Source organism: Centropristis striata, chromosome 1 (genome assembly GCF_030273125.1).
Source record: "Centropristis striata isolate RG_2023a ecotype Rhode Island chromosome 1, C.striata_1.0, whole genome shotgun sequence".
NCBI classification, from domain to species: Eukaryota; Metazoa; Chordata; class Actinopteri; order Perciformes; family Serranidae; genus Centropristis; species Centropristis striata.
The window spans coordinates 20,899,437-20,922,908 of NC_081517.1; the positions used below are offsets into that span (position 1 = coordinate 20,899,437).

At 43.5% G+C, this 23,472-nt stretch overlaps 1 protein-coding gene across 1 annotated transcript in view; it reads right to left on the reverse strand.

The window, feature by feature from the left end:
- Nucleotides 1–23,472, reverse strand: part of slc43a1b (solute carrier family 43 member 1b) — a 163,145-nt gene that overhangs the window by 39,260 nt on the left and 100,413 nt on the right. The window contains exons 6-7 of the mRNA XM_059334301.1: nucleotides 7,339–7,431; nucleotides 3,557–3,690 (exon numbers count right to left, since the gene is read on the reverse strand). Coding sequence (XP_059190284.1) covers nucleotides 3,557–3,690; nucleotides 7,339–7,431 — 227 coding nt within the window. The remainder of the gene's footprint in view (nucleotides 1–3,556; nucleotides 3,691–7,338; nucleotides 7,432–23,472) is intronic.

Here is a 23,472-nt window from a genome sequence, read left to right on the forward strand (position 1 = left end):
GGATTAAATCTTTTGGAGGAGTTATGTAAAGTATGCAACGTGGTCATTTTATGAAAGGGGGCGTGGATAAAGCATAAGGGGCAGGGCTTGATGAAAGATGGTTATTTAGAAGTGTCGAGGGCTGGACTCTGATGAAGCATGAGAAGTTTGAAGCAGATGGGACAAAGTATGGAAAAGTTATAAAGATCTGTTTTTTTTTGGCGAGACGCCATATTTTGCCGCCATGCCACGGCCACATAGTGTCACCGTCGGTAAAGCTTTCAATAACTTTTGATCCAAAAGGTCTTGTGATGCTACTGACCAAGTTTGAAGTCGATGGGGTGAAATCTGTAGGAGGAGTTCGTTAAAGTATGCAGCGTGGAAATGGGTAAAAGTGATGAATTGTGCGATATTCAACCCAACATGGCGGAGTTCCTGTTGGTTTTGAGGTATGGGTCCAAGAGGCTTTTTGGTGCATCTCCACATGATCCATGTGTGTAGCAAATTGCATGTCTCTACGTAAAGCCTACTGCTTGGGCAAAGTATAAAACATGTGACTTCCTGTAGCCAGTGGGGGGCGCTATGACTGTGTGTCAATATTGACATGTGTGTGTGTTCAGGGCTGGACCCTCATCACCTGTGAGAAATTTGGGACAGATTGGACAATGTATGGTCAAGTTATACAGTCTGGTGTTAGATGGCGAGACGCCATATTTTGCTGCCATGTCACGGCCACATATTGTGAAGGTCAGTAAAGGTGTTGATAAGTTGTGTTCCCCAAAGCCTTGTGATGGTACTGACCAAGTTTGAAGTCAATGGGATGAAATCTGTTGGAGGAGTTATGTGAAGTATGCAACGTGGTCATTTTATGAAAGGGGGCGTGGATAAAGCATAAGGGGCGGGGCTTGATGAAAGATGGTTATTTAGAAGTGTCAAGGGCTGGACTCTGATGAATCATGAGAAGTTTGGAGCAGATTGGACAAAGTCTGGAAAAGTTATCAAGATCGGGGTTTTTTCGGCGAGACGCCATATTTTGCCGCCATGCCACGGCCATATAGTGTGAGCGGCGGTAAAGTTTTCAATAACTTTTGATCCCAAAGGCCTTATGATGCTACTGAGCAAGTTTGAAGTCAATCAGAAGAAATCTGTAGGACGAGTTCGTTAAAGTATGCGGGGTGGAAATGGCCAAAAACAGCAGGAAACGGCGTGTTCGACTCAAGATAGCCAACTTCCTGTACGTTTTCGGGGATGGGTTCTTGAGAGTTTTTGGTGCGTGTGCCCTTGATACACATACGTAGCAAGTTTTGTGTGTGTAGGTGAAACAATCCTATATTGGGAGGCTGTTTTGAAAATTTGAAGGGGGCGCTAGTGAGTCATTTTGCAACGTCTATTCCCGTGAATACCAGAATACGTAAACCGGGAGTTTACCGGCAGATTGACGTATATTCCAAAAATGGCGAGTTTTTGAATATGATAAAGCCCCCAAAAAGGCAATTCATTTGGGAGAAGAAGAATAGCTGTCACGGGAGGACACGTCAGGCGCGGCGCTGTGGGCCCAGTCCCTATGCATACAAAATCGCGTGTCTCCTACTACTCAGCTCAAAGTAGGTGTAAAACATGTTACTTGCTGTAGCCAGCAGGGGGCGCTATGACTGTGTGTCAATATAGACACGTGGGTGTGTTCCGGGCTGTACCCTAATCATGTGTGTGACATTTGGGACAGATTGGACAATGTATGGTCAAGTTATCCAGTCTGGTGTTAGATGGCGAGAAGCCATATTTTGCCACCATGCCACGCCCACATAGTGTGACCGTCGGTAAAGCTTTATACAACTTTTGATCCCAAAGTCCTTGTGAGGCTACTGACCAAGTTTGAAGTCAATGGGATGAAATCTGTAGGAGGAGTTCGTTAAAGTATGCAACCTGGAAATGGCCAAAAACGATGACAAGTTCAATATTCATACCAAGATGGCGGACTTCCTGTTGGGTTTGAGGTATGGGTCCAAGAGCCTTTTTGGTGCGTCTCCACATGATTCATGTGTGTACCAAATTTCGTGTCTCTACATGAAACCTACTGCAAGGGCTAAGTATAAAACATGTTACTTCGTGTTGCCAGCAGGGGGCGCTATGACTGTGGGTCAATATTGACACGTGGGTGTGTTCTGGGCTGGACCCTAATCATGTGTGTGAAATTTGGGACAGATTGGACAATGTATGGTCAAGTTATACAGTCTCGTGTGTTATGGCGAGACGCCATATTTTGCCGCCATGCCACGCCCACATAGTGTGACATTCGGTAAAGATTTATACAACTTTTGATCCCAAAGCCCGTGTGATGGTACTGACCAAGTTTGAAGTCCATGGGGTGAAATCTGTAGGAGGAGTTCGTTAAAGTATGCGACCTGGAAATGGGCCAAAACAACAGGAAACGCCATTTTTGATCCAAGATGGCCGACTTCCTGTACGTTTTAGGGTATGGGTTCTTGAGACTTTTTGGTGCGTCTTCCCATGATACATGTATGTACCAAATTTCGTGTCTCTACGTCATTCCTGTGCGAGGGGCTGAATTTTCTTCACTTTCAAGGGGGCACTGTTGAGTCATTTTGCCACGCCCATTCCTGCGACCACTAGAATACGTACATTTCAGCGGAGATTTATGTATATTCCAAAAATGGTGAGTTTTTGAATATGATAAAGCCTCCAAAAAGGCGATTCATTTGGGAGAAGGAGAAAAATAATAGACGGACAAATTACAATAGGGTCCTCGCACCGTTAGTGCTCGGTCCCTAATAAACGGACCAATTTCAATAGGGTCCTCGCACCGTTAGTGCTCGGTCCCTAAAAACGGACCAATTTCATTAGGGTCCTCGCACCGTTAGTGCTCGGTCCCTAATAATAGACAGACCAATTTCAATAGGGTCCTCGCACCGTTAGTGCTCGGTCCCTAATAAAAAACAGACCAATTACAATAGGGTCCTCGCACCGTTAGTGCTCGGTCCCTAATAATAATAATAATAAACGGACCAATTTCAATAGGGTCCTCGCACCTCGGTGCTCGGTCCCTAATTACTTGGTTAAGCTTAGGAAAAAAGGTCATGTTTGTTACACACCACTGCTGCTTGAGTTGGGTTGACTGGTGGAAGAGCAGTGAGTATTAAGCTGGATAGACTAAAATAAACATCAGAGAATTTCAGGTTTTTTTTACAGCTTTTGATTGACTGTAGAGAAATGACGTACCAAATCTCTGATTTTAGGGAAATGCAACATCTCCACCTTTGTTAGAGGAATGGGAAAACACCCCTCTAGTGACAAGGGAAAAGCTTAGAGACACTGCACAGATATGAGTCAGTATAGTCAATTGGAGGGGGTCTTTTAACTGGACGACTAAACTACAAGCATGTGTTGGATGCATACAAAGGAGTTTCCTGATCTAATCACATAATGAGAATTTCTGACACATTCTGGGCACACATAACACATAGAGGAGGAGTAGCACAGTCATTTTCAGTGATGATGTGTTTGTGTGTGTTTCTTTATGAGTACAATAATGTGACTACAGGTGGGAGAGTGCACTGACATGTATCTGACGTCTTCAGGCGCAGGGAAGGATTCAGCAGGCCAGTTTAGGAAGCAGTTCATGAAGACTAGGCAGGCCATTCCAGACCAAACCCACATGATGGTGCGGAATGACACACCAAGGTCATAAATCAACTAGAGTGGTAAAAGTGGTAAGACAGGGAGAAAGAGGAGGGTTAGGAAGAAAGACAGGTAAGGAATGATTAAAAATTAAGAACTCTTACTATTACTATTCTATACAAAAGAATGAAACATAAAACACAAACATCATCACCCAAAACCACATTTTCTAGGCATTACTGTCAAATTAGGACACTTAAAACCCATTCAGTTTGTATGGAATCAAAAGGCTGAATACACAATTATAACATAAACAACAACAATTATAATTAAAGCTGCAAGCAGCGATGAACAGGCCCGAGTGGATTGGAGCCAATGGGGGAGAACCTTCGACATACAGGCAACAGGTTACGGAAGCGGATGTGGCCAGGTAAAGGGGTGACACCAATGAAATAGGAACTCTGTGGCGAGTGCAACGACACCTCTGAAAAGAGTGGACGACAAACAGCTTGTGTTGTGAAAGGGGGCGTGACTAGCGTAAATGGGTGGAGCAAAGGAATAAGGCAGTATCTGCCGAGTGCAACAATATCTCAATCAAGACTGTCTCAATCACCCTTTAAACAGGGTCTCTCTGCTGAGTACACTGACACCTCATAAAAGTTTCTATGCAAAATGGTTAATATAAATATAATATAAATGTGGTGGTCTTTCAAGCTTTTAATAACTTTTGTTCCCAAAGGCCTTATGATGGTGCTGACCAAGTCGGAAGTCAATTGTGTTGAAATTGTAGGAGGATTTAGTATGCGACATGGAAATGGCAAAAAAAAAAAAAAAAAACAGCAGAAAATGCCATTTTCGATCCAAGATGGCTGACTTCCTGTTGGGTTTGGGGTATTGCTCCAAGAGGCTTTTTTGTGCATCTCCACATGATACATTTGTGTACGAAATTTCGTGCCTAAACATGAAACCTACTGCTGGGGCTAGGTGTAAACCATGTTACTTCCTATCGCTAGCATAGGTCACTATGACAATATGTCTATATTGAAATGTGGATGTGTTCAGGGCTGGACTCTCATCATATGTGAGATTTTTTTTGTGGTGAGACGCCATATTTTGCCGCCATTCCACGCCCACATAGTGTGACGATCCGTCAAGCTTTTAATAACTTTTGATCCCAAAGGCGTTCTGATGGTGCTGACCAACTTTGAAGTTAATTGGGTTAAATCGGTAGGAGGAGTTCACTAAAAAATGCAACGTGGTAATTTTACGAAAGGGGGCGTGGATGAAGGATAAGGGGCAGGGCTTTAAGAAATATTAGTATGTACAAGTGTTCAGGACTGGACTCTTGCATGAGAAGTTTGGACCAGATCAGATAAAGTATGGAAAAGTTAGAACAATCTTGTGTTTTATGACAAAACGGCATATTTTTGCTGCCATGCCACGCCCACATAGTTTTATGAAAACTCAAGCTTTTAATAACTTTTAATCCCAAAGGCCTTATGATGGCATTGACAAAATTTGAAGTCGATTGGGTTAAATAGGAGTTTGTTAAAGTATGCGATGTGAAAATGGGGTAAAACAATGAAAAGTGCAACATTCAATCCTAGATGGCCGACTTCCTGTTCGTTTTCGGGAATGAGTTATTCAGACTTGTTTTTTCAGACTTTTAGACAAAGTTCATTTCTCTACGTGTAAATTTCTTGGATTGTGAAGCTCTTTTGAAAATTCATAGGGGGCGCGTAGAATACGAAAATTTCACCGAAGATTGACATATATTGCAAATATGCTGAGTTTTTCAAAATGATAAAGGCCTCAAAAGGGCATTTGAAATTCCAGAATTATAATAATAATAGACAGACCAATTTCAATAGGGTCCTCGCACTGTGCTCGGGCCCTAGTAATAGACGAACTGATTTCAATAAAATTTAAATAAAATAATAATTTTACAAGACTGTATAACTTGAACATACATTGTCAAATCTGCGTCAAACTTGTCATGCATGATGATGGTCCATCACTGAATAGTTCTACATAATAATATTTGATACAGTCCCGCCCTTTATGCTTAAACCACGCCCCCTTTTTATAAATATTGAACCATGTGTCGTAGCAACTTGTATGAGGTGTCAGTCTACTCAGCAGAGAGTCCCTGTTTAACCCATTGACGCCGGGAAAGCATTACCGCATTTCTACCATTAAAGCCGGGAGCGATGTTGCGTCACTCTACCATTAAGGCCGGGACAGTGAATATGTCATTTTGTAGTATTTGTATTTTTTTCCACCTATTTTCGGTCTCTTGGCCAATGTAATGCATCAGAACATGATCAGAATACATGCGGGAGTGTCGCAATGCAACATTGGACTTTTCCAGAACTTATATTTCATGGCGTGACGGAAGAGATCTGATTAAAACAGCGCCGATCATTTAATTGGAATCCGGAACCAATCGACCGGGATTTATGGATGAGGAATATGTTTTTAGACGACATATTTTCACCAAAGAACAGACAGGTTTGTGGCCATCTGAATAATATATTAATATTAATAATAATAATAGGCTAATTGATTGTGATGATGATATAAGAAATCATGACTGTTTATGTCTTATATTACTTTATGCGTCGTTGAGTACCCTGAAAAGTGCAATATATAAAATGTATTATTATTATTTATTATTATTATTATTATTATTTAATTTTTTTTATTAGAGTAGGCTAATGAGAACTATGTCTTGTTCTTCCAGTGGTCATATCATGTTTGCATCTTGCTAATGGGCATGTATTAGTATTATGCATAGGATTTTTTATTCAGTCAAATGTAACATTTGCTAAGTTTGTAGATTTTAAAAAAAAAATGTATTGAAGGTTTGGACAAATAAACTCAACTTCGTATGAAAGTCACGGGTATAAGCTCTCAAATACTTTTTGAATTTCATTTTCATCTGCTACAGAGGCTGAAAAATCTATTATTTAGTAGGTGTTGAATTTCCAGAAAAACTTCAGGTTTTAGGGGGTCATTTGAAAATCGCCCATAGGTTTTCCAGGCATTTTTTTCCAGGCGCTTTAGGCGTTAATGGGTTAAGGGGGATTGATAGGCTCATTAATTTCATACTATTATTTTTTATATTATTATCACCATTATTATTAATCTGTGCATTGACAAATTATTATCCAAACTAGCTTTTTTATTTTTTATACTAACTTGCTAGCTAGTGATTAGTATTACGATTAGTATTAAAATTGCAAACTAGCTCAACATAGGCAGTTTTAAAAAATCTTTGTTGAAATATCTTGCTAGCTACTTATTTTCTATCGCCATTCACTGCAAAGTTGTTGAATATAGTAAACCACACCCCTGAAAGAGGGGTGATGTCACACCACATAACCTGTGTGTGTGTGTATATATATATATATCCAGTATTTACCCTACCTCATCACCACTGGTGGTTTAGCTGAAGGGTGCTGAAAACTCTTCATACCAACTTTTTTGTCTTTCAATTTTCAGCAATAGAATTTATTTTATTTTCAGACAATGCTGTATAAAAATGTAACGTATAGAGTTGGCAAAATAAAATAAAATACAGATTTGGTATTTTATGATAAAACTGCACCGGAGAGTCAGCAACAACAAATCATCTTCTTTGTGGTGATTATGTTGTATAAAAACTTTGTGTGTGTTTGTGTGTGTGTGTGTGTGTGTGTGTGTGTGTGTGTGTGTGTGTACCTTGACACCAGGGAAGGTGACAGCTGAAGAGGCGTAGGAGCCAATCATCAGGGAGAGGATGGTTGATCGTACATTCCCAAACATGTTAGGCAGCTAAATGAGAGAGACAGATGTCATTGTCATCAATCACCAGCAAAGGTTATCAAATAAGCTTCTACTAATACCTCTTTCCTTTTACCTTTTTCAGACATTTCTATAAAACAACAAAAAATAAACCATATTGCTGTTGGGATCACAGGCATTTAAGGGACTTCCTTAATTTGTGTATCTTTGCCTGGACTTTTATAGATAATGTAAAACTCTTCATTTACTCAGCCTCTTAATTGGCAGCTCTCTATTGTACTCAAGCAAGAGGGGCAGGCACTAAACTTCATTGCCTAGACTTAGTATATTCACACCTCTGTGTGAACCCTTCACCATTGGCCTAGTTATAAAATGTTAAGCCTCCTTCCTCTCTTCTTGTTACCTCCTACAGTTAATGCCATGGAAAAGAAATGTGATAAAGACAGAGATAAACATGTGAGACCCAGATTCTCCAAAAGAACCCCAACCCAAAGCTACAGCACGCAAAAAATATTTGTCCATTCAGATCTACAACTCCATGTAAAAGGTGTTTTCACTGCTGAATTCATAGCTAATAAAACATCAGAAACAGTCACAGGAGTGATCCAAGTGATTGAAGAGGCACAAATCTGTGTGTTAGGCATATTAGTGGAGCGGCTAAGTGATATAATCGTTCATTTTATGATACAAGCATAAAAATTGGCATGAGCAGTCTCCATGGGTCACTTAACAAGAAAATTGTCCGAGACATTTGAAATTGTAAGATGGCGACCAATTTTCAAGATGGCCGACACCTAAGTGGAGCAGTTAAGTGATATAATGGTCTATTTGGTGATACAAGCATACAAATTGGCATGAGCAGTCTCTGTAGGTCACTTGACAATAAGCCACCCACAGTTACTTGAAATTCCAAGATGGCGGCAATTTTTCAAGATGGGCGACACCTTAGTGGAGCAATTAAATGATATCATGGTTTATTTGGTGATACAAGCATAAAAATTGGCATGAGCAGTATCTGTGGGTCACTTGACAATAAGCCACCCATAGCCACTTGAAATTTCAAGGCGTCAATTTTTTTGACTGCCGCCTGCCATGTGGATCTTTAAATTATGAATTTTCTCATAGAAATGTATTGGGTTCCTCAAGAAAGATTGTTTGACTGTGCTTTGTCTGACCTGTCTGAGTTCCCTCCCACCGGCGTAGCTCTCAGGGTTCACCGAGGTACACAAGCTCCCTTACCATGAGGGCTTTTTTAATACTTCTTTAAATTACTTTTTTAAAAACTAACCGCCATTAAACATGCCAAATAAATACTAAGGGGTGGCGAAACACAGTTGTGGTGCTGAACGAACAGTGCTCGAAAAAAAATAATTGAGCAATGGTTAATACTGAATGGCAATAATGACAGATCCAGAGGCAACAGCAGCTCTGGCTGACACGGAACCATGACAAATAGTATCTGAAACTATACTAGGGAACTAAATTGAAAAAACAATGAATGCTGTGATTTTCAAACCAAGATGGCGGACTTCCTGTTGTGTTTGAGGTATTGGTCCAAGAGGCTTTTTGGTGCGTCTCCACATGAAGCACATGTGTACCAAATTTCGTACCTCTACGTGAAACCTCCTGCTGGGGCTAGGCGTTAAAGTTGTTACTTCCTGTTTCCAGCAGGGGGCACTATTACTATGTGTCAATATTTACATGTGGGTGTGTTCAGAGGTGGACCCTTATCACGTGTAAGAATTTTGGGCCAGATGAGACAATGTATGGTGAAGTTATACAGTCTCGTGTGTTATGGCGAGACGCCATATTTTGCCGCCATGCCACGCCCACATAGTGTGACCGTCGGTAAAAAATTTTCAAGATGGCCGACACCTTAGTGGAGCAATTAAATGATATCATGGTTTATTTGGTGATACAAGCATAAAAATTGGCATGAGCAGTATCTGTGGGTCACTTGACAATAAGCCACCCATAGCCACTTGAAATTTCAAGGCGTCAATTTTTTTGACTGCCGCCTGCCATGTGGATCTTTAAATTATGAATTTTCTCATAGAAATGTATTGGGTTCCTCAAGAGAGATTGTTTGACTGTGCTTTGTCTGACCTGTCTGAGTTCCCTCCCACCGGCGTAGCTCTCAGGGTTCACCGAGGTACACAAGCTCCCTTACCATGAGGGCTTTTTTAATACTTCTTTAAATTACTTTTTTAAAAACTAACCGCCATTAAACATGCCAAATAAATACTAAGGGGTGGCGAAACACAGTTGTGGTGCTGAACGAACAGTGCTTGAAAAAAAATAATTGAGCAATGGTTAATACTGAATGGCAATAATGACAGATCCAGAGGCAACAGCAGCTCTGGCTGACACGGAACCATGACAAATAGTATCTGAAACTATACTAGGGAACTAAATTGAAAATGTGAAACCAATGTTACAAAGTAACAACTGAACATGCCACAGTAATAGGCTGGTGACAAAGTAGAACATAATGCGCCAATGTGGCGAGGGAAAGCCGAGCCATAGGCCTACACTTGAAAACGCAAAGGACAACAGGGAATAACAAAAATAGGCAAATAAGTTCTAGCAGGGGCAACTACATAGCCATGTGCAACTGAGTCCATATCTGTAGCACTTACACTTTCCAGTACATGCCTTGGTGCACCCACATTTTGTCAACTCCCAACAACTCTCCGCAATAGTTGGAAGTGGAGTCCAGAAGACTTTTCACTTCTTGTCCTGTTTAACCCATCCCCAGTCGGACGGGCTCGGCATATGTGGATGTCTCTTCAATGCCCGTCCCCACACATATCCAGCCTCATAAGAAGTCTGGGATCTTCTTGACCTCTTAACATGGATATCTTTGGTATCTTTAGTAGCAACAGTAGATGCTCTCTTTTGGGCCCTTTCCAGCTGTGTGTTGTTGAACATAAGTTTACAGCTTGATTGATATTTTGCTCTGTTTCTTGTCAATGTTCTTTCTATGCCATCACCTTCATCTAGTCGGGCTGGACGAAGTAAGATAGGAAGAGCATTTATCTTATGAAATAATGGAACATTTCTTGCAATGGTATCATAACCAGTGCGATCTTGGTGTCATGCTGACAAATGAAACATCTGTACCAGTTTGTTTTCTCAACTGTTATGATGGCTTCTGCCATGTCTGCAGCAAATTCATAGGCAGAGGCCAAGGATTTATCCTTTTACCACCTTTTGATAAGCACTTTGATGTATGGGATACAACTAAGTTCATGCCTTAACCCTACACTACAGTCTGATTGTTCATCCAATGCCATTCATACCCCATGCGATCTGTACACCACCCGGTTAACTAAAACTACTCAGAAAGTTGTCGTCTCTTCTCTGACTAACTTTACAATTAGCTGACATTGAACCCCACTCTGAGTTTAACAGCAATCATATATCACCAGTGTGCCCTGGTAGTGCAGATATTCACTCTTGTCAAATCTGTCTATGATCAACAAATCAACACAACTGTATTTTGATGCGTTAAATCTTGTTCTTTAGAATAATCTAAAAATACATACAAAAACTAGGACTGCAAGCAGTACTAAACAGGCCCTCGCAGAGTGGAGCCGTCGGGGGAGGACACGTCGAGGGAGGGCACGTAGGGCGTGGCGATGTGGGCTCAGTCCCTATGCGTCCCAAATGGCGTGTCTCCCACCACTGTGCTCGTGGGAGGTATAAAACATGTTACTTGCTGTTGCCAGCAGGGGGCGCTATGACTGTGTGTCAATATTGACACGTGGGTGGGTTCCGGGCTGGACCCTAATCACATGTGTGAAATTTGGGACAGATTGGACAATGTATGGTCAAGTTATACAGTCTCGTGTGTTATGGCGAGATGCCATATTTTGCCGACATGCCACGCCCACATAGTGTGACAAGCGATAAAGATTTATACAACTTTTGATCCCAAAGGCCTTGTGATTGTACTGACCACGTTTGAAGTCCATGGGGTGAAATCTGTCCGAGGAGTTATGTAAAGTATGCAACGTGGTCATTTTATGAAAGGGGGTGTGGATAAAGATAAGGGGCGGGGCTCAATGAAATATTGTTATGTAGAAGTGTTAAGGGCTGGACTCTGAAGCATGAGAAGTTTGGACCCGATGGGACAAAGAATGGAGAAGTTATAACAATCTAGTGTTTTATGGCGAGACGCCATAATTTGGTGCCATGCCACGCCTACATAGTGTGACCGTCGGTAAAGATTTATACAACTTTTTATCCCCAAGGCCTTGTGATGGTACTGACCAAGTTTGAAGAGAATTGGATGAAATCTGTAGGAGGAGTTCGTTAAAGTATGCGACGTGGAAATGGCGAAAACTCCATATTCAATCCAAGATGGCCGACTTCCTGTACAGTTTAGGGCTATAGCTTCTTGAGACTTTTTGGTGCGTCTTCCCATGATACATGTATGTACCAAATTTCGTGTCTCTACAACAAACCTGTGTGAGGGGCTGCATTCTAGGGGGCGCTAGTAGGTCATTTTGCCACGCCCATTTCTAAAACCAATAAAATACGTAAATTTTCGACATGATTGAATTTTGGTGCGAGTTTAGTGAGTTTTTGAAAATGATAAAGGCGTCAAAAAAGGCGATTCATTTGTCGAAATAATAATAATAAACGGACCAATTTCAATAGGGTCCTCGCACCGTTAGTGCTCGGTCCCTAATAATAATTCCTTCAATTTCAATAGGGTCCTCGCACCGTTAGTGCTCGGTCCCTAACTAGGACTGCAAGCAGTACTGAACGGGCCCTCGCAGAGTGGAGCCGTCGGGGGAGGAGCCGTCGGGGGAGGACACAGGCCCAGTCCCTATGTGTACCAAATCGCGTGTCTCCTACTACTCAGCTCAAAGTAGGTGTAAAACATGTTACTTGCTGTAGCCAACAGGGGGCGCTATGACTGTGTGTCAATATAGGCTGGACCCTAATCACGTGTGTGAAATTTGGGATGGATTGGACAATGTATGGTCAAGTTATACAGTCCCGTGTTTCATGGCGAGACGCCCTATTTTGCCGCCATGCCACGCCCACATAGTGTGACCGTCGGTAAAGATTTATACAACTTTTGATCCCAAAGTCGTTGTAATGGTACTGACCAAGTTTGAAGTCAATTGGATAAAATCTGTAGGAGGAGTTCGTTAAATTATGCGAGCTGGAAATTGGCAAAAACAATGACAAGTGCGATATTCAAACCAAGATGGCGGACTTCCGGTTGGGTTTGAGGTATGGGTCCAAGAGGCTTTTTGGTGCGTCTCCACATGAAGCACGTGTATACTAAATTTCGTGTCTCTACGTGTAACCTACTGCTGGGGCTAGGTGTAAAACATGTTACTTGCTGATGCCAGCAGGGGACGCTATGACTGTGTGTCAATATTGAAATGTGGGTGTGTTCCGGGCTGGACCCTAATCACATGTGTGAAATTTGGGACAGATTGGACAATGTATGGTCAAGTTATACAGTCTCGTGGGTTATGGCGAAACGCCATATTTTGCCGCCATGCCACACCCACATAGTGTGACAGGCGGTGAAAATTTATACAACTTTTGAACCCAAAGCCCTTGTGATGGTACTGACCAAGTTTGAAGTCCATGGTGTGAAATCTGTTGGAGGAGTTATGTAAAGTATGCAAGGTGGTCATTTTATGAAAGGGGGCGTGGATAAAGCATTAGGGGCGGGGCTTTATGAAATATTGTTCTTTAGAAGTGTTAGGGGCTGGACTCTGATGAAGCATGAGAAGTTTGGACCAGATTGGACAAAGTATTGAAAAGTTATAACGATCTTGTGTTTTATGGCGAGACGCCATATTTTGCCGCTATGCCACGCCCACATAGTGTGACCGTCGGTAAAGATTTATACAACTTTTGATCCCAAAGGCCTTGTGATGGTACTGACCAAGTTTGAAGAGAATTGGATGAAATCTGTAGGAGGAGTTCGTTAAAGTATGCGGCATGGAAATGGGCAAAAACAGCAGGAAACGCCATTTTCGATCCAAGATGGCCGACTTCCTGTTCGTTTTACGGTATGGGTTCTTGAGACTTTTTGGTGCGTCTTGCCACGATACATGTATGTACCAAATTTCGTTTCTCTACAACATTCCTGTGCGAGGGGCTGAATTTTCTTGACTTTCAAGGGGGCGCTGTTGAGTCATTTTGCCACGCCCATTACCAGGACCACTAGAATATGTAAATTTCAGTCGAGATTTATGTATATTCCAAATATGATGAGTTTTTGAATATAATAAATCCCCCAAAAAGCCGATTTTAATTCCAGAAAAATAATAACTAGGACTGCGCGCAGTACTGAACGGGCCCTCGCAGAGTGGAGCCGTCGGGGAAGGCGCCGTCAGGGGAGGGCACATCGGACGCGGCGCTGTTGGCTCAGTCCCTATGCGTACCAAATTGCGTGTCTCCTAACACTGTGCTTGTGGTAGGTGTAAAACAAGTGACTTCCTGTAGCCAGCAGGGGGCGCTATGACTGTGTGTCAATAATGACATGTGGGTGTGTTCTGGGCTGGACCCTAATCATGTGTGTGAAATTTGGGACAGATTGGACAATGTATGGTCAAGTTATACAGTCCTGTGTTTCATGGCGAGACGCCATATTTTGACGCCATGCCACGCCCACATAGTGTGACCGTCGGTAAAGATTTATACAACTTTTGATTCCAAAGGCCTTGTGATGGTACTGATCAAGTTTGAAGTAAATCGGGTGAAATCTGTAGGGAGGAGTTTGTTAAAGTATGCGACGTGGAAATGGCCCAAAACAGCAGGAAACGGCATTTTAGATCCAAGATGGCCGACTTCCTGTACGTTTTAGGGTATGGGTACTTGAGACTTTTTGGTGCGTCTTCCCATGATACATGTATTTACCAAATTTTGTGTCTCTACAACATTCCTGTGCGAGGGGCTGAATTTTCTTGACTTTCAAGGGGGCGCTGTTGAGTCATTTTGCCACGCCCATTCCCCCGAATACCAGAATATGTAAATTTAAGCGGAGATTTATATATATTCCAAAAATGCTGAGTTTTTGAATATGATAAAGCCTCCAAATTAGCGATTTACTTTTGGGAAGGAGAAGAATAATAACTAGGCCTGTAAACAGGACTGAACGGGACCGAGCCGAGTGGAGCCGTCGGGGGAGGCTATGTCAGCGGAGGCCACGTCGGGCGTGGAGCTGTAGGCTCAGTCCCTATGCGTTGTAAATGGCGTGTCTCCTACCACTGTGCTCGGGGTAGGGGTAAAACATGTTAGTTGCTGTAGCCAACAGGGGGCGCTATAACTGTGTGTCAATATTGACATGTGGGTGTGTTCCGGACTGGACCCTAATCACGTGTGTGAAATTTGGGACAGATTGGACAATGTATGGTCAAGTTATCCAGTCTGGTGTTAGATGGCGAGACGGCATATTTTGCTGGCCTGCCACGCCCACATAGTGTGACCGTGGGTAAAGCTTTCAATAACTTTTGATCCCAAAGGCCTTGTGATGCTACTGACCAAGTTTGAAGTCAATGGGGTGAAATCTGTAGGCGGAGTTCGTTAAAGTATGCGACCTGGAAATGGGCAAAAACGATGACAAGTGCAGTATTCAAACCAAGGTGGCGGACGTCCTGTTGCGTTTGAGGTATGGCTCCAAGAGGCTTTTTGGTGCGTCTCCACATGATTCATATGTATACCAAATGTTCTGTCTCTACGTGAAACCTACTGCTGGGGCTAGGTGTAGAACATGTGACTTCCTGTTGCCAGTGGGGGGCGCTATGGCTGTGTGTCAGTATTGACACGTAGGTGTGTTCAGGGCTGGCCCCTCAGCACGGGTGAGAAATTTGGGACAGATTGGAAAATGTATGGTGAAGTTATCCAGTCTGGTGTTAGATGGCGAGACGCCATATTTTGCTGCCATGTCACGCCCACATAGTGTGAAGGTCAGTAAAGGTGTTGATAAGTTGTGTTCCACAAGGCCTTCCGATGATACTGACCAAGTTTGAAGTAAATGGGATGAAATCTGTTGGAGGAGTTATGTAAAGTATGCAACGTGGTCATTTTATGAAAGGGGGCGTGTCTAAGGCATAAGTGGCGGGGCTTTATGAAATATTGTAATTTTGAAGTGTTAAAGGCTGGAGTCTGATGAAGCATGAGAAGTTTGGAGCAGATTGGACAAAGTATGTAAAAGTTATCAAGATCAGTTGTTTTTTGGCGAGACGCCATATTTTGCTGCCATGCCACGGCCACATAGTGTGACCGGCGGTAAAGCTTTCAATAACTTTTGATCCCAAATGCCTTGTGATGCTATGTACCAAGTTTGAAGAGAATTGGGTGAAATCTGTAGGAGGAGTTCGTTCAAGTATGCGGCATGGAAATGGGCAAAAACAGCAGGAAATGCCATGTTTGACTCAAAATAGCCGACTTCCTGTACGTTTTAGGGTATGGGTTGTTGTTACATTCCGGTGCATCTTGCCATGATACATGTATGTAGAAAAATTTGTGTCTCTACGACATTCCTGTGCGAGGGGCTTCATTTTCTTGACTTTCCAGGGGGCGCTGTTGAGTCATTTTACCGCGCCCTTTACCGGGCCCACTAGAATACGTAAATTTCACCGGAGATTTATGTCTATGCGAAAAATGGTGAGTTTTTGAATATGATAAAGGTTTCAAATTAGCGATTTAGTTTTGGGAATAATAATAATAACTAGGACAGTACTGAACGGGCCCTCGCAGTACACGCGTGTCGGAGCATGCTGCCGTCGGGGTGTGTGCGTTACAGGGGCCAGTCTATACCACCCCTATCAATTTCATTGCCTCAAGTCTTATGGTCTGGGCACAGTGGCATTTATTAAATTAAACTGCCGCCAGAGCGCCACCTAGGGGCCGATCAATAAAACCTTCAAGGGTTATCCTCAAGAGGGCATTGACAATAAGTATACCAAGTTTGGTGTTAATCCGACTGACCGATTTGGAGATATAAATTACTTCAATTTAAAGAGCGCCACCTAGGGGTAATCGGCCAAAATTTTGCAGAGAGCCTCAGGGGCTCATGGGGAAGTAGTAACCTGAGTTTCATGTCATTCAGACACACCAATGTGGAGATATGCAACACTTCCTGTTTTGTGTTGAAAATAGCTCCACCTGCAGGAAGTTGTTATTTAATAACTTGAGTATTCTTTGGGTAATCAAAATTCTTTTAATAACTTTTTGTCATGAGGGTCCATAGATGCTGTGAGCAAAGTTTGGTGCAAAACGATGAAATTGCCTAGGAGGAGTTCGAAAAAGTAGGTTTGCGACATTTCGCGAATTTGCGAAAAAAAAACGGTAGGCGAAAATGGGAGTGGCCTATATCACGAGATTCAGCACAACTCAGTGAACGCGTGGATATAAGATTTTTGAATGTGCGATAAAGTATGTGGGAGTTATTAGCCTAAATGCGTTTTCCTTTATTATAGCGCCACCTAATGGTGGAAATTCAGGATGACAACAGATTATAAAATTTTTCACCATGTGTGACTTATATTTAAAGTTTCATGAGTTTTGGAGTATGTTCAGGCAGTGAAAAATGCGATCATTTGGGAAGAAGAATAATAAAAACTAGGACTGCGCGCAGTACTGAACGGGCCCTCGCAGAGTGGAGCCGTCGGGGGAGGCGCCGTCGGGGGAGGGCACATCGGACGCAGCGCTGTGGGCTCAGTCCCTATGCGTCCCAAATGGCGTGTCTTCTACCACGGTGCTCGGGGTAGGTGTAAAACATAATACTTACTGTAGCCAGCAGGGGGCGCTATGACTGTGTGTCAATATAGACACGTGGGTGTGTCCCGAGGTGGACCCTAATGACGTTTGTGAAATTTGGGACAGATTGGACAATGTATGGTCAAGTTATCGAGTCTTGTGTGTTATGGCGAGACGCCATATTTTGCCGCCAAGCCACGCCCACATAGTGTGACAGGCGGTAAAGATTAATACAACTTTTGATCCCAAAGGCCTTGTGATGGTACTGACCAAGTTTGAAGTCCATGGGATGAAATCTGTTGGAGGAGTTATGTAAAGTATGCAACGTGGTCATGTAATGAAAGGGGGCGTGGATAAAGCATAAGGGGCGGGGCTTTCTGAAAGATTGTTATCTAGAAGTGTTAAGGGCTGGACTTTGATGAAGCATGAGATGTTTGGACCAGATTGGAGAAAGTATGGGAAAGTTATAATGATCTCGTGTTTTATGGCGAGACGCCATATTTTGCCGCCATGCCACGCCCACATAGTGTGACCGTCGGTAAAGCTTTATACAACTTTTGATCCCAAAGGCCTTGTGAGGCTACTGTCCAAGTTTGAAGAGAATTGGATGAAATCTGTAGGAGGAGTTCGTTAAAGTATGCGACGTGGAAATGGCCCAAAACAGCAGGAAACGCCATTTTCGATCCAAGATGGCCGACTTCCTGTACGTTTTAGGGTATGGGTTCTTGAGACTTTTTGGTGTGTCTTGCCATGATACATGGACGTAGAAAATTTCGTGTCTCTACGACATTCCTGTGCGAGGGGCTGAATTTTCTTGACTTTCAAGGGGGCGCTGTTGAGTCATTTTGCCACGCCCATTCCCGCGACTACAAGAATACGTAAATTTCACCAGAGATTTATGTATATTCCAAATATGGGGCGTTTTTGAATATGATAAAGCCCCCAAAAAGGCGATTTAGTTTTGGGAATAATAATAATGATAATAAAAAACGGACCAATTTCAATAGGGTCCTCGCACCGTTAGTGCTCGGTCCCTAACTAGGACTGCGCGCAGTACTGAACGGGCCCTCGCAGAGTGGAGCCGTCGGGGGAGGCGCCATCGGGGGAGGGCACATCGGACGCGGCGCTGTTGGCTCAGTCCCTATGCGTACCAAATTGCGTGTCTCCTACCACTGTGCTTGTGGTAGGTGTAAAACATGTTACTTCCTGTAGCCAGCAGGGGGCGCTATGACTGTGTGTCACTATTGACCCGTGGGTGTGTCCCGGGCTGGACCCTAATCACGTGTGTTAAATTTGGGACAGATTGGACAATGTATGGTCAAGTTATTCAGTCTGGTGTTAGATGGCGAGATGCCATATTTTGCCGCCATGCCACGCCCACATAGTGTGACGGTCGGTAAAGATTTATGCAACTTGTGATCCCAAAGGCCTTGTGATGGTACTGACCAAGTTTGAAGTCAATTGGATAAAATCTGTAGGAGGAGTTCGTTAAAGTATGCGACCTGGAAATGGCCAAAAACGATGACAAGTGCGATAGTCAATCCAAGATGGAGGACTTCCTGTTGGGTTTGAGGTATGGATCCAAGAGGCTTTTTGGTGCGTCTCCACATGAAGCACGTGTGTACCAAATTTCGTGTCTCTACGTGAAACCTACTGCTGGGGCTAGGCATAAAAGTTGTTACTTCCTGTTGCCAGCGGGGGGCGCTATGACTGTGTGTCAATATTGAAATGTGGGTGTGTTCCGGGCTGGACCCTAATCACTTGTGTGAAATTTGGGACAGATTGGACAATGTATGGTCAAGTTATACAGTCTCGTGGGTTATGGCGAAACGCCATATTTTGCCGCCATGCCACGCCCACATAGTGTGACAGGCGGTGAAGATTTATACAACTTTTGAACCTGAAGCCCTTGTGATGGTACTGACCAAGTTTGAAGTCCCTGGTGTGAAATCTGTTGGAGGAGTTATGTAAAGTATGCAAGGTGGTCATTTTATTAAAGGGGGCGTGGATAAAGCATAAGGGGCGGGGCTTTATGAAATATTGTTATGTAGAAGTGTTAAGGGCTGGACTCTGATGAAGCATGAGAAGTTTGGACCAGATCAGACAAAGTATGTGGAAGTTATAACGATCTCGTGTTTTATGGCGAGATGCCATATTTTGCCGCCATGCCACGCCCACATAGTGTGAGCGGCGGTAAAGCTTTATACAACTTTTGATCCCAAAGGCCTTGTGAGGCTACTGACCAAGTTTGAAGAGAATTGGATGAAATCTGTAGGAGGAGTTCGTTAAAGTATGCGGCATGGAAATGGGCAAAAACAGCAGGAAATGCCATTTTCGATCCAAGATGGCCGACTTCCTGTACATTTTAGGGTATGGGTTCTTGAGAGTTTTTGGTGCGCCTTGGCAAGATACATGTATGTACCAAATTTTGTGTCTTTACGACATTCCTGTGCGAGGGGCTGAATTTTCTTGACTTTCAAGGGGGCGCTGTTGAGTCATTTTGCCACGCCCATTCCCGGGACCACTAGAATACGTAAATTTCACCAGAGATTTATGTATATTCCAAAAATGGTGAGTTTTTGAATATGATAAAGCCCCCAAAAAGGCGATTTACTTTTAGGAAAAAAAAAAATAACTAGGACTGCGCGCAGTACTGAACGGGCCCTCGCAGAGTGGAGCCGTCGGGGGAGGAGCCGTCACGGGAGGACACGTCAGGCGCGGCGCTGTGGGCCCAGTCCCTATGCGTTCAAAATCGCGTGTCTCCTACCACTGTGCTCAGGGTAGGTGTAAAACATAATACTTGCTGTAGCCAGCAGGGGGCGCTATGACTGTGTGTCAATATTGACACATGGGTGTGTCCCGGGCTGGACCCTAATCACGTGCGTGAAATTTGGGACAGATTGGACAATGTATGGTCAAGTTATTCAGTCTGGTGTTAGATGGCGAGATGTCATATTTTGCCGCCATGCCACGCCCACATAGTGTGACGGTCGGTAAAGATTTATACAACTTTTGATCCCAAAGGCCTTGTGATGGTACTGACCAAGTTTGAAGTCAATTGGATAAAATCTGTAGGAGGAGTTCGTTAAAGTATGCGACCTGGAAATGGCCAAAAACGATGACAAGTTCGATAGTCAATCCAAGATGGCGGACTTCCTGTTGGGTTTGAGGTATGGGTCCAAGAGGCTTTTTGGTGCGTCTCCACATGAAGCATGTGTGTACCAAATTTCGTATCTCTACGTGAAACCTACTGCTGGGGCTAGGCGTTAAAGTTGTTACTTCCTGTTGCCATCGGGGGGCGCTATGACTGTGTGTCAATATTTACATGTGGGTGTGTTCAGGGCTGGACCCTCATCACCTGTGAGAAAATTGGGACAGATGGGACAATGTACGGGCAAGTTATACTGTCTGGTGTGTTATGGCGAGACGCCATATTTTGCCGCCATGCCACGCCCACATTGTGTGACAGGCGGTAAAGATTTATACAACTTTTTATCCCAAAGCCCTGGTGATGGTACTGACCAAGTTTAGAGTAAATCGGATGAAATCTGTCGGAGGAGTTCGTTAAAGTATGCAACGTGGTCATTTTATGAAAGGGGGCGTGGATTAAGCATAAGGGGCGGGGCTTTATGAAATATTGTCTTTTAGAAGTATTAAGGGCTGGACTCTGATGAAGCATGAGAAGTTTGGACCAGATGGGACAAAGAATGGAGAAGTTATAACAATCTCGTGTTTTATGGCGAGACGCCATATTTTGCCGCCATGCCACGCCCACATAGTGTGACCGTCGGTAAAGCTTTATACAACTTTTGATCCCAAAGTCGTTGTGATGGTACTGACCAAGTTTGAAGTCAATTGGATAAAATCTGTAGGAGGAGTTCGTTAAAGTATGCGACCTGGAAATGGCCAAAAACGATGACAAGTGCAATATTCAATCCAAGATGGCCGACTTCCTGTACGTTTTCGGGTATGGGTTCTTGAGGCTTTTTGGTGCGTATTCCCATGATACACATATGTCCCAACTTTTGTGTGTCTACGTGAAAAAAACCTATATTGTGAGGATGTTTTGAAAATTTTGAGGGGGCGCTAGTGAGTCATTTTGCATGGTCCATTCCCGCGAATACCAGAATACGTACATTTCAAATCTGATTTATGTATATTCCAAATATGGTGAGTTTTTGAATATGATAAAGGCCTCAAATAAGCGATTTACTTTCCCTAAAAATAATAATAATAAACGGACCAATTTCAATAGGGTCCTCGCACCGTTAGTGCTCGGTCCCTAACTAGGACTGCGCGCAGTACTGAACGGGCCCTCGCAGAGTGGAGCCGTCGGGGGAGGCGCCATCAGGGGAGGGCACATAGGACGCGGCGCTGTTGGCTCAGTCCCTATGCGTACCAAATTGCGTGTCTCCGACCACTGTGCTTGTGGTAGGTGTAAAACATGTTACTTCCTGTAGCCAGCAGGGGGCGCTATGACTGTGTGTCAATATTGACACGTGGGTGTGTTCCGGGCTGGACCCTCATCATGTGTGCGAAATTTGGGACAGATTGGACAATGTATGGTCAAGTTATACAGTCTCGTGTGTTATGGCGAGACGCCATATTTTGCCGCCATGCCACGCCCACATAGTGTGACCGTCGGTAAAGATTTATACAACGTTTGATCCCTAAGGCCTTGTGATGCTACTGACCAAGTTTGAAGTCCATGGGGTGAAATCTGTCTGAGGAGTTATGTAAAGTATGCAACGTGGTCATTTTATGAAAGGGGGCGTGGATAAAGCATAAGGGGCGGGGCTTTATGAAATATTGTGATTTAGAAGTGTTAAGGGCTGGACTCTGATGAAGCATGAGAAGTTTGGACCAGATTGGACAAAAAATGGAGAAGTTATAACAATCTCGTGTTTTATGGCGAGACGCCATATTTTGCCGCCATGCCACGCCCACATAGTCTGACAGGCGGTAAAGATTTATACAACTTTTGATCCCAGAGGCCTTGTGATGGTACTGACCAAGTTTGACGTCAATTGGATAAAATCTGTAGGAGGAGTTCGTTAAAGTATGCGACCTGGAAATGGCCAAAAACGATGACAAGTGCGATATTCAAATGAAGATGGCGGACTTCCTGTAGGGTTTTAGGTATGGGTCCAAGAGGCTTTTTGGTGCGTCTCCACATGAAACACGTGTGTACCAAATTTCGTGTTTCTACGTGAAACCTACTGCTGGGGCTAGGCGTAAAAGATGTTACTTGCGACGTGGAAATGGCCCAAAACAGCAGGAAACGCCATTTTCGATCCAAGATGGCCGACTTCCCGTACGTTTTAGGGTATGGCTTCTTGAGACTTTTTGGTGCGTCTGGTCATGATATATGTATGCACCAAATTGCATGTCTCTACGACATTCCTGTGCGAGGGGCTGAATTTTCTTGACTTTCAAGAGGGCGCTGTTGAGTCATTTTGCCACGCCCATTCCCGGGACCACTAGAATATGTAAATTTCAGCGGAGATTTATGTATATTCCAAAAATGGTGAGTTTTTGAATATGATAAAGCCCCCAAAAAGGCGATTCCAATTCCAGGATAATAATAATAAGAATAGACGGACCAATTACAATAGGGTCTTCGCACCGTTAGTGCTCGGTCCCTAACTAGGACTGCAAGCAGTACTGAACGGGCCCTCGCAGTACACGCGTGTCGGGGCATGCTGCCGTCGGGGTGTGTGCGCTACAGGGGCCAGTCTATACCACCCCTATGAATTTCATTGCCTTAAGTCTTATGGTCTGGGCACAGTGGCACTCGTTAAATTAAACTGCCGCCAGAGCGCCACCTAGGGGCCGATCAATAATATCTTCAAGGGTTATCCTCAGGAGGGCATTGACAATAAGTATACCAAGTTTGGTGTTAATCCAACCAACCACTGCGCTCGGGGTAGGTACAAAACAAGTTACTTGCTGTTGCCAGCAGGGGGCGCTATGACTGTGTGTCAATATTGACACATGGGTGTGTCCCAGGCTGGACCCTAATCACGTGTGTGAAATTTGGGACAGATTGGACAATGTATGGTCAAGTTAGCCAGTGTCGTGTTTTATGGCAAGACGCCATATTTTGCCGCCATGCCACGCCCACATAGTGTGACCATCGGTAAAGATTTATACAACTTTTGATCCCAAAGGCCTTGTGATGCGACTGACCAAGTTTGAAGTAAATCGGGTGAAATCTGTAGGAGGAGTTCGTTAAAGTATGCGACCTGGAAATGGCCAAAAACGATGACAAGTGCGATATTCAAACCAAGATGACGGACTTCCTGTTGGGTTTGAGGTATGGGTCCAAGA